The 12,412-nt window shown below is 37.9% G+C and overlaps 1 protein-coding gene across 5 annotated transcripts in view; it reads left to right on the forward strand.

Annotated features, from left to right (window-relative positions):
• DNAJC5B (DnaJ heat shock protein family (Hsp40) member C5 beta) overlaps positions 1-12,412 on the forward strand; it is a 98,628-nt gene that overhangs the window by 35,810 nt on the left and 50,406 nt on the right. For 4 of the 5 annotated variants that reach the window (XR_003903446.1, XR_003903445.1, XM_029924004.1 and 1 more), the window contains exon 3: positions 2,186-2,313. Coding sequence is in view for 2 of the 5 variants with exons in the window: in XM_029924004.1 (XP_029779864.1) it covers positions 2,195-2,313 (119 nt within the window). In the remaining 3 variants the exon portion in view is untranslated. Of the gene's footprint in view, positions 1-2,185; positions 2,314-12,412 lie in introns of those variants that run through there. The other variant, XM_029924005.1, reaches the window with a different exon arrangement.

Genomic DNA, 12,412 nt, shown 5'->3' on the forward strand with positions numbered 1-12,412 from the left:
TTCTTCGAATCAGTTTCAAACTCTTTCATATCAGGATAGCCAACAATACCTAAATTTTACATTTCACTAGTTTTACCATCTGTGAGATTGTTCTATACATAAAAAAATGCTAGGGGAGGACTCTGATTGGTCTGCCTTGGTACCTACTCTTGGTCTGAGATCAGGGTAGACTGAGGCAAATGTCGGGAAAAGCTTATGTTGCAATGGGAACCTAAGCTTTTCCCAGAGAAAGGAGAACTAGTATACTAATAAAGTCTGCTACAGTGATCTGTGGCCCAAATTTCCCAAAGGAAAATTTGTAAGTTGGCTTAGATGACCTCTAACTCCATATCTTACAGTCCTATATTTTCAATCATTATGTTGATATATTCTTAGTTTGTGATTCAGGATCTTGCTAACCACCGACTTCTTTTTAAGTGAGGATTCCTTCTCCTCTTGTCCTTGGGTGAGCCAGGAATTTGGGACTAGGCTCCTTCTGGTCTCTAGGGACACTCTTTTCATACGATGCTAATTAAGGAAGGAACAATGAGCTGTGCCACAAAACAAGCCTTTGTCCTTGGTGCCTCTAGGGAAGATTTTGCCTGAGTCTTCCTTTTTTTTTTTCCCCAAGTTTATTTATTTTTTTGAGAGAGAATGAAAGTGGGGTAGGGGCATTCACTCTTACAGCACTTGCTGTACAAGGCCCAAAGCCAAGAAATGGACAATGATTTTCAAAGAACTTCTGGTCAGGGGAGCTTACAATTGAAGTACTTTTTATTTTCCTTATTTTGTTTTTATGGCAAAATTTAACATTTACTCTTTGAACTGTTTTTAAGGGTACTATTCAGTGACATTAAGTATAATCACAGTGTTTTCTAATCATCACTACTATTTCCAGAACTTCTTCATCATCCCAAACAGAAACTCTATGACCTTTAAATACTAATTTCCCATGTCTCGCGGCCCCTACTAACCTCTATTCTACTTTGTGTCTCTATAAATCTGCTTATTCAAGGTATCTCATATATGAGGAATTATATAATATTTGTCCTTTTGTAACTTATTTCACTTAGTATAATGTTTTCAAGGTTCAGCTGTACTGTAGCATGTGTCAAAATTCCATTTCTTCTTATGGCTGAGTAATATTCCATTGTGTGTATGTACCACATTTTCATTCACCTCTTGATGGACATTTGGATTGTTTCTGCCTTTTGGCTATTATGAACAATGGTGCTATGAACACTGGTGTATGTCTTTGTTTCTTAATATATGAATACTCTGAATTCTTACAACAGCTCCATGATTTTAGGCACATTTCTGTTTCCAATTTACAGATAGGGAAAGTCATGCAGCTGGTCATGGCCAGGTCAAATCTGATTACAGTGTACTCTCAGAATTACATACTGTGCTGCTTTTAATAAAAGTAGTTATCTTTTTCTAGCCTGGGCTTTATTACCCTTTTATAAATGAAGACCTTAGGTTTAGAGAGATTAACTGGTGGATGCAGGAATGTCTCCAGGTATGCTTGCTTCTCTTCCCCTGCCCTAGAGCAAAGCATGGCAGGCAGATCCCTCCTTGGGTCAGATAGCCCAACCCCTTCTTTACAAACCATAGGGAAAGGATCTATCTCAAGTGCAAAATCCATGAGCACTGTGGGTCTTTGGCATCCGTAGCTGCAGAGAAATTCTAACCAGGCTTCCAGATGATTTTTCCCTCTGATACTTACAAAAGTTGTCTTTTATTTATTTTTAAAGCTCTTGCTTTATTAATGGCTAGGCCAATAGAATCAAAGTAAAATAGAAGATTATTTCCATTGCTAGCTAAATTGGGGAAACATACATAAAAGGACCTATGCAAATTCTGGGGAAAAAAATCTACATATACCGGACCTGTGAGGATTCATTTCCAACAATTCTGAACTAGCTGGATATTTAGATCACATTTCTAACCATGTGGACAAATCCATATCCCATTTACATGGCTGCCTATAGCCTTTACCACCTTAACATGAAGCTCTACTTTGGGCTCTCCTAACCCTTTTCTCCTCTCCTTTTGTGGCTGGTACAAAAATGTACTTTAGATTGTCATTTTATAAAAGGTTAAAAATAAGCTATCTTTGCTTTAAAGAGTGGGATCCCCCCCCAAAAAAAGAGTGGGATCCTGTATGCATAACCTTCATGGCTACTTTCTGTCTTTGCTTTTGCAGCCTGAGAAAATGGCATGTAACATACCTAACCAAAGACAGCGGACTATGTCTACATCTGGAGAAGCACTATATGAAATTCTTGGTCTGCAAAAGGGAGCATCAAATGAAGAAATAAAGAAAACCTACAGGTACACAGGAAGTTCAATGATGACATTTCTTGCACTACTAGTGATGGTTATTTTTGTGATAGGCAATTGCTCCCCATTAAAGACATAAGCTCTTGCCAAGACCAAGTAATCAGAGTTTTGAACTTTGTATTCCCTGTTCTACAGAATAGGTAGTTAGGAATAGACAAGTATGACACCGACTTTTTTTTAAAGAATGCTTTCCAGATTTGGGGACTTAGGAAAAGGAAGTCTCTCTTCTAGGCCTGCAGTGTCAGAGAAAGAACGACAGAGCACAGAGAATGACTAGGAGTTTTAATTTAACATAAATGATATGCCATCATGGAATGTGGTAGAGAGATTTTTTAAAAGCCAGGGTGGGGGGAGCAGTGGGGGAGGCTTCTCACAATTGCTGTATTATACAGTATACTTTTGAAGTCTTCAATTTTGATTTTTCATATCTGATCTTGTTCCAAGTAAGCTATTTTTGGAAAAACTCAAATATGTTTTTCGTTAAAGCTCCAAGGAATAAAAAAAAAATGTGTTGAGCACAAAATAATTTACTTATGGTAGAAAATTTGGAAATTACTCAAAACGAAGACAATAACATTTATCCATAATTCTGTCTCTAGCAGTAATTATTGATATTTTGTTTTCTTCTAGTTTTCTTCCTGTCTAGAAAAAAATCAAATTGGATTCATTGATACCCTCTATCTTTTTAACAAGGTTCTAGCATGAAAATATCTTAGTATTATTAAATATTGATTTTTTAAGGACTGCATCCTATGGCTATTCTGTAATATAATTAGTTTATGACATATTTTTGAAGGTTAAGTTCTTTGAATTTTCCCCATACTTAATATCCCTGTACACAAATCATGATGCATATTTCCAAGAATTTCATTATTTTCATGTTGAGGAATAAAGCTGTGCCTTTAGAAAGAAAAAAATAAATCAAAATATAAATGAAAGTTTCTCTTGATTTGAACTTGAAATTTGTTTTTATTTTTTTATTTTATTTTATTTAAAAAAATTTTTTTTAATGTTTTATTTATTTTTGAAACAGAGAGAGAGAGAGAGAGCATGAGAGGGGGAGGGGCTGAGAGAGAAGGAGACACAGAACCAGAGGCAGGCTCCAGGCTCTGAGCTAGCCATCAGCACAGAGCCTGACACAGGGCTTGAACCCACGAAGGTGAGATCTGACCTGAGCCGAAGCTGGAGTCTTAACCGACTGAGCCACCCAGGCGCCCCTGAAATTGGTTTTTAAAACTTATGGTATTTTATTTGACACATTGCAGTTTAGAATTTTTAAGTAGGCAAATTTCCTTTATGGATTTTGTTTTATCTGTCATGTTTAAAAAGCCACTCTCAATTACAATAAAAATACCAACCTATATCTTCTTATAGTACATTTATAATTTATTTTTATATTAAATCTTTGATCCATTCAGAGTTTATTCTGATGTAAGGAATGAAGGTAGGATTCTAGATTTATTTTTTCCCAAATCACCATTTTTATCTACGGGTGGGAAATTCTTTGGCTTTGGATTGGAACCTTCACCATGTGGTAAACTGTGGGACCTAAAATGCCTTCAAGAAGCATGTGCTGGAGAATAAATGACAGACGTGAAAATTGCCATTTGGATCTAAATACTTACCTGAAAATGGTCAAGAAGTTTGATCAAAGTCACTATCAATCTTCTAGTTTACATTTCACTTAAGGTGCTGGGACAGAAAGTCTTCACTGTTTCACTGCTCTCAGTTATTTATGAGTGTCCCTAGGAGCTGCTCAGCCTCCTGTGGGTGGATACCCATGGCTGAGAGTTACTAAACTTGACTCCTAAGGCTTTAGGCTGAGACACTATGCTGGAGGTGGGGGGTTGGAATCAGAGTAATTGCACTGTAAGCTTACTACCTCTATGCTTTCCAAAATAAGGGGAAAAAAGTGATATCTAACTACCCTGTAAACTTTAAAACCCACTTTACTTTACAAATATGACTTTTAATTGCCTCAATTAATTTTGTAAGCTAAAATTTCAGGTCATATCCTAATTAAGCCACTAATTATGCTGAGTTGTTTGCAAGTTTAATAATTACAACCTAAAGTCTTTTCATGTAATCAGCATCTCGCTATTAATTTTGTTTTAATGTCATACAAATATCATTTTTTTCAGCTGATTAGGGTGATAGTATGCTGCCAAAAGCATCTACTTCTATCTAAATTACACATTTGTATTCTGCAAGTTATTCAAAATGTATGAGCAGGCTGAAAATCCACTGAGAACATTATTCTTATATTTAGAGATCTGGATCAAAGCAGTCACAATATAGTGAAATCAGAAGTCAGTGAAATTAATAAAATTACAAATTATTGAATGCATATACTGCTTGACCACTGTTGTAATCCTTGGTTGTGCTCCTGAAAGCAAGTCTAATTAGATTTCCTTCTTGTCTTACATTTTATTTTTGACTAGATAATATATTCATCTGACTAAAATGAGAATATGCTAGCACATATACAAAAAAAAGAGTTTCTCTCCAAGCTCATATTCCCCAGATTCCCTCCTCAGGGAAGGCAATTTTTGTGTATCCTTCTAGAGAGATGTTAGGCCTATATAAGCTTACATAGAGACCTTCTGATCTGAACAAAATGATATAGACTTGTTTGTCTCTGCTCCTTCCTGACAAGCATGACTAAAAGCTTTGGAAATAACATAAGAGACAATGAAAAGGTAGGAGGAAGAAGATGAATTAGTTAGGGACCAGCAGAGCAAGGGAACAGCAGAGTGGCATGGCATCTAAGAGAAGGTAACCCAGGCCCAGCCCTTCCTGACACCAAATCTAGCAAGAGAAGGCAGCCAAATAGCCTTATTCTTCCTCCAAACTGAGCAAGAATCCTGCCAACAATCCTAGACAAGCACAGAGGAAATAGCAAAGGGAACAAACTAAATATTCCCCTAACAATAACCCACCAGAGAACTTTCCCACCAGGCTGTGACTCCCCTCTCCCACCCAGAGACCCCACTTGACAAGCAGGATTCTGCCACAATAAACACTCCACTCAAAAAGTACTTTTTGTCTGTGCAGGCTGGAGATTCCCTTCCCCTACCTAAAGGCACCAGGCCACTCAGCTTGGGAAGCTCCTTCACTTTCTCAACTAGTACCAACAAGTACCACTGGGGGTCCCAGAGGCAGGAGACAAACCAAGAGGACCAACATAGTACTATCAAGTCTCTGAAAATTAGACTGCCATTGGAACTACAGCCCACAAAAGTAGGCTATGACCAATATGCTAAATCTAAACAGAGTAATGGCCTGTTAAAATAAAAATTTAAGTAGGACTCAGAGTCTCCCCGCATAATAGCCAAAATGTCCAGATACAATTAAAATAATTTACCAAAAAATAAAACAAACAAGAAAATCTCAACTTGAACAAGAAAAGATAATCCTCTGACTCTGACACTGATATGAGCCAGAGAATAGAATTATTTGACAAATAACCATCATAAGAAAAATTCAACAAGCAATTACAAATTCTCTTGAAACAAGTGAAAAAAAGAGAAAATTTTAGAAAAGAATTAGGAATTATAAAAAAGAACCAATGGAAATTATAGGACTAAAAAAATAATAGAAATAATAAAAATGACTGATGAGTTCAATAGCAGAGTGCAAGCCGACAGAGAATAGAATCAGTGAAGTTGAGTACAAATCCATAGATTTTACCCAATCTGAACAAGAGAGAGAAAATAAACTGAAAACAAACTAGCAGGGCCTCAGGAGCCTGTGAGACCATAACAAAAGATCCAACATTTGTAGCTCTGATATCCTAGAAGGGGTGAAAGATAGTGGGACTGAAAGTATTTTTCAAAGAAATAATGACTGAAATTTTCCCAAATGTAACAAAACATATAAATCCACAGATCAAGAAGCTAGGTGAATTAGAAATAGGATGAATCCAAAGAAATCCATGCACACACACATCATAATTTTATTTCTGAGCATTAAAGACAAAGAAAATATTTTGAAAACAGCCAGAGAGAAACACCACATTATCAATAGGGGGATGCAAATTCAAAAGACAACAGATGTCTCATCTGAACTAAGAGGCCAAAAGAAGTGATACACTGTTTTACAAGTGCTGAAAGAAAATTACTGTAAACTTCAAATTCTTTATCTGATGAAACTATACCTCAGGAATTAAGGGGAAATAAAGACATTCCCCCATGAAGGAAAACTAAAAGAATTTGTCACTTAGCCAGATTAACTCTTTGAGAATGGCTAAAAGACATATTACAAAATAAATAATAAAGGAAGGAATCTTGCATCATTAGGTAGTAAGAAAGAACAATGAAAATGCAGAAATATAGATAAAAATATACTAACCCCACAAATTTTTCTAAATTATATATATGGCAATTGGCATCAAATTATAATACTATCTGATACTCAAGACAATGATATTTAAAAGTGAGGAAGATAAGGAAACCTAAAAGAAAAGTTTCGTGTACTTCACTCAAATTGATAAAACACTAATCTCAGTAGAATGTAGTTAATAACACACACACACACACACACACACACACACACACACACACACACACTCACATACTCAACCACTAAGAAAACTATACAAAGTAATACACTTCAAAATACTACAATAAGACTCTTCAGCTCTGGGAGATTTCAGGACTATTTCTCACCTAGATGAACAAAGAGTCATTCACTGACCCAGTAAAGAGAGGGACAGCTTGGGGCACCTGGGTGGCTCAGTCGGTTAAGCGTCCGGCTTCGGCTCAGGTCAGATCTCACGGTTCATGGGTTTGAGCCCTTCGTCGGGCTCTGTGCTGACTGCTAGCTCAGAGCCTGGAGCCTGTTTCAGATTCTGTATCTCCCTCTCTCTCTGACCCTCCCCTGCTCACATTGTCTCTGTCTCAAAAAATAAATAAAAAGCATTAAAAAAATAAAAAAATTAAAAAAAAGAAAACTGTAAAAAAAAAAAAAAGAGGGATAGCTCACCAAAGAAAGACCATAGTTTCAGATTGAGATATGGTGCATTTTTTATGGCTATAAGACTTTCAGGTAAAATGTAGTTAGGGGATAAGAAAGGGAAAGGTCTGAGAAAATAGAGCCATTTATATAATATAGAGAATATGAGTCTTGAGTATTCAAAATCTCATATGCAACTTAAATGTTAGTTATTATTTACACTGATGTGTACATTTTTGAATTCAGATAGAAACAAGATTAAACGGCCAAAAAGGAAGCCATCTGGTTTTCCTAGCCTAACAAAGTGCTGGCCTACTAGATGAGAAATCAGACAAAGATCTAGCCCTTCCTTAGCTCCTCAGAATACCACAAAATCAGAGTGAGCTAGTTTTTTACATTGGAACCTAGGTTTCTGTGCCTCTGAATGCACTTAATTTCTCCTTGTTGATGAGGTACCAAATATCCTGGTTCACAGGGCAGCAGGGATTTGACTTTTCTATTTCATTCAGTTTCACATGGAACTTTCTGGAAATCATCCTCCATCTCTGAAGAGGTGAGTTCTCAGAGTAGACCAACATGAGGCAGATGCTATGTTCGCAAGAAGCAGGAAAGAGTGTCATTTCCATAGTGATCTACGGCAACCCCAATCTGTGGTGCTCTTACCCATCTTTATTAGCAATTACAGGTCAAAACAGAGACTGCTTATGAATAAAGTGTAAATGTCAGGGGAATGCATAGCTAATAGAAGAATTGTAAATATTTACCAGGCAAAGTGATGATTCAAGCTCACAAGATAAACTAAAATTAATCTCTATCAGTACTAATTTGTTTCCTGAATTCTAAAACCTTCCACTAAAAAGAAGACTATATGAGGCTATGTCAGTTATCTTTCAAGTCCCCTTCTCCCATGGCAAATCTACTTGGTCCTCTTAGCTCTTCATACAACTTCATTTGTTCCTGGGCACTACAATCATTATGACCAATGACTTTTCTTTCAACTCACTCATTCACTCAATGCCTATTTAGTATTGGATACTTATTTATATTATACAATGATAAAATGAATATACAAGTATCTATCTATATATCTATATCTACCTATATACATGTAATTTGTACCACTTAAAGATCTTACCTTATAAACAGTTAGATTCAATAAGGTTCAAAGATATATATAGAAAGACAAGCAAAATAAGGGAGTCTGTGGTGAGTAAAATAGATTGACTTGAGCATAGATTCATATTAATTATTTAAATGAAAGGAATGCTTCATTCCATCATTCATTCCTGTCCTAGGTACTATGCTGGTTTCTATAAGGAAATCATTGTCACTGACCTCATGTAACTTGAGGTCTAATACAGAAAACAGAAACTAATCAAATGATAAAAATTAGTATATAATTGCCAATCAGATAAAAATATTTTGGGAAAAAAAGCATTGCTCCATGAGGATTTATAACAGATGGCTAATTTTGGACTTGGGATTAGGGAAGTCTTCCCTGAGAAAGTAAATGTAGTCTTTCTTCACTTTTTCATTCTTTTTCCTTTTTGCCCCTCTGACTGGGTAATTTCCAATGTCCTATCCTCCAGGTTGCTGATTCTTTCTTCTGCATGGTTGAGTCTACTTTTGAATGCTCTATTGAATTCTGAACTCTCTACTGTATTTTCAACTCTAGGCTTTCTGTTTGGATTTTTTGATGACTGCTATTTCCTTGTCAAACTTCTCATTTTGTTCATGTGTTGTTTTCCTAATTTTGTTTGTTTATGTTTTCTTTTAGTTCACTAAACTCCCTTAAAGGGATTATTCCAAATTCCTTGACCACTCATAGATCTCCATTTCTTTAGAGTCAGTTATTAAAACTTCATTAGTTTCGTTTGGTGGTGCTATATTTACCTGATTTTTCATGATCCTTGATTCCCTTCTTGGGTACCTGTACCTTTGAGTTGTGGGGTTCCTATTCCAGACTTGACAGGTTTGCTTTGCTTTACCAGTCAGTTAAGTTTGGGTGTATCTGCTGATGCTGTTTTTGAGTAAATGGGATCTCCTATTATGGCCTGTTTGGGGGTAAAACCACTGTCTGAGCTCTGAGGATAAGCATGAAGGTCTGTGAGAACAGTTGAATAGAACCATTGGCTTGGTTTCCTACCCAACTGAGGGTGTAGAATGGGCTTTGCAGTTGTCTGAATTTCCTGGTCAGGCTTACTAAATGGTTAGGACTGGGCACTGTATTCAGTAGTAGATGGATTTATGAATTAGCTTCCCTGACCTGAAAGAGCAGCAGACCAGGGCCCAGGACTTATACAGCTCTTCTGGGGGCCCAAATCAGGCCTGACTGTGCACTGAATTCCCTGGTCAGGTAAGGCCACTGGTTTTGCTCCACAGATGAGAGAAGGTTTAGGCTATATTTCCTGTTCGAGTGCCACTGTACAGAGGGCTATTGAGTGCACTATGCAACTTCTGGGTGCTCTGGTTAGGTTCCTTGGTTGGATAGGCTGAATGCTGTATTTAGTGATAAGTAGGTCTATGAATTAGATTTCCTGAACAGGCACAGTAGGGGCAGTAGCTCTAAAGCTAGTAAATTTCTTTGTGTATTAAGTCAACCTATACCCCAAGTTCCCCAGCCAAACAAGGCCACTGGGTCTACTCTGCAAACTATTGGCTCTGTCTTCTCTTCTCTCTGCTCAAACAGTGCTGGGCTGCACAGCTTCAAGTTGTTGTTGGCTCTCTGGTCAGAAGGGGCTGGAGCACTTTCTCCAGAGAGGTGGGGTTATGTCTCAGCCCCCTTGCTGAGACATAGGTGGGAATGGGAGGGAATGCTCCAGATTCCTCTCAATTTCCCAGACTCTGGTTGTGAAAGGCTAGGTACTACCCTTAGCCTTTCCTTTGAATTAATCTGCCTGCCTGTGCTTAACACAGGAAGCCTCCAACCCTGGCACTGGCATTGCTCTGCAGGTCATCTGCTCTGCCTGTCTACTTCCTGGCTTGAGTGCCACTGGGCTACACAGCCTTCAGGAGTTGTCAACAGCTCTTCTGGTCAGATTGGGCTGAAGGCACTCTCCACAGAAGGTAGGGCCATGACTTGCCACCTTGCCTGGGCATAAGTAAACTAACTAATGTAGGCCAGGCAAAACTGCTCATTCGAGGATCCAAATCAGGCAAATCTGCACCCTGCCAAGTTCCCTGGTCAGAGTGCACCCCCAACTTAGTTCTGCAGATGAGTAAAACTGCTAGCTGGGATTACAACTTGGGCACTGCGGGTGTAAATTCAGTCTCCCAAGATCTATGTGCTGGTTGTTGTAATTCCCTTCCTCCTCCTTCATTCCAGTCAGATTCCCAGGCTGGGCCCCAAAGAATCCTTTGCAATACTTGTGATGCAAGATTAGAGTAGAGCTCCTATAAAGTGACCCATAGGCTGGGTGGGAGAATTTGGTTGTCTCCCTCTGGGTTCTCTTTATCCACTGAAGGAACCTGAGGCTCAGGGGAGTCCTCTCTGCTTGGTACTGTGCTGTCCTAGAGAAGGGGAAATGTAGGCAATGTGTAGTCACTTCTCTTCCTTTCTAATGCAGTTTGTCTTGGTCTGAGATGCTAGGGAGTGCTTCAACCTCACACCCATGTTCTAGGATTCTCTCAGTAGTATCTTTTTTTTTTTTTTTTAATAGATATTAGTATTTGTTCTTGTAAGGGGGTGTGAAGTCAGGAGTACCTATGTCGACATCTTGGTGACATCACTCCTATACAGTCTTAATTTTATTATAATTTACACCAATTTATATTGAAGGTAATTTAAAAAAGCCAGAAAGGCAAGCGCAAGAGCCACAATGAAGCAATGATAAGCATAATAAAAACAGCCAATATATATGGAATGCTTACAATGTGCCAGGCACTATGCTCAGTGATTTGTATTCATTATTCTATTTAATTCTCACATCTCTAGTGAAGATTCTATTGTTACCTTCATTGTATAGTTTCCTCAGTCTCCTATAAGGGTTAAGTTAAGTAGCTGTCCAAAGTCACACAGCAGTACATAGTGAAGTAATACAGGCCCTGGGTTGCCTTATTCTAGAGCCCACTGCTCTCAATTACTGCATCTTTGATTTTAGAACAGCTACCATGAATCCAAAAGATTCAAAGGCCAGAGTCTGAGTAATGAGTCATAATGGAAAATGGAACAAAGGTTAATGTCTGAGAAGAAAGGCTAGGGATGACATTCAGCCTTAGCCCCAGTTAGGATTTCAAGACAGAAGTAGGGAGACAAGTACAGAATGAGCACAGAGGTTTAACTTCCAATGTGGGGGGCGCCTGGGTGGCTCAGTCGGTTAAGCCTCCGGCTTCGGCTCAGGTCAGATCTCACGTTCGTGGGTTCGAGCCCTGCATCAGGCTCTGTGCTGACTCTAGCTCAGAGCCTGGAGCCTGCTTCAGATTCTGTGTCTCCTTCTCTCTCTGCCCCTCCCCTTCTCATGCTCTCTCTCTGTATCAAAAATAAATAAAATATTAAAAAAAAAAGTTTTAACTTCCAATGTGGGTAAGTAGGTCCACTATTAGCACAGCCTGGGAATAACTGTACAGCCCAGCTAATATGGTATCTGTCCTTTCACTAGACAGAGTAACTTTTGGTATTGACACCATGGTTCTGTGATAGTTAGAAGAGTAAGATCTGCCAAGGAATCCTTATAGTTTATAAGGGAAGATAATGCACCCTTTTCTGGCAATACTATTAAGTCCATTTGCTTTTAAGTCATCTCTTAATAAACTAAAATCATGTCATCATTCAGCATATGTTACCTGCCATATATCCTGCATTTATAGCTCTTCCTGATGGACTAAGTGCTTAATAAATAACTGGTGAATAAATTCATGCATAAAAGCATAAATGAGAAAAAGCAATGTTTGTCTTCTTGTGTGCTTTAGCAATGAATATTGAGCCAAATAATCTAATACAGTAATTGAAAGAAACTGTGTGAACATAAATTTAAAACCAGGGGTATGAAGGTACAACACTGTTAGACTTCATTAAAAATTGTTAACCTATTAGATACCAATATATTCCTTAAGTCTGCTTTATGTCTATCAGTATTCTCCTAAGAGAAGCATAAATAATAAAATTATAATAATAAAAGTATGCTTTCAAAGGTATATG

Source organism: Suricata suricatta, chromosome 15 (assembly GCF_006229205.1).
Source record: "Suricata suricatta isolate VVHF042 chromosome 15, meerkat_22Aug2017_6uvM2_HiC, whole genome shotgun sequence".
Lineage (NCBI taxonomy): Eukaryota > Metazoa > Chordata > Mammalia > Carnivora > Herpestidae > Suricata > Suricata suricatta.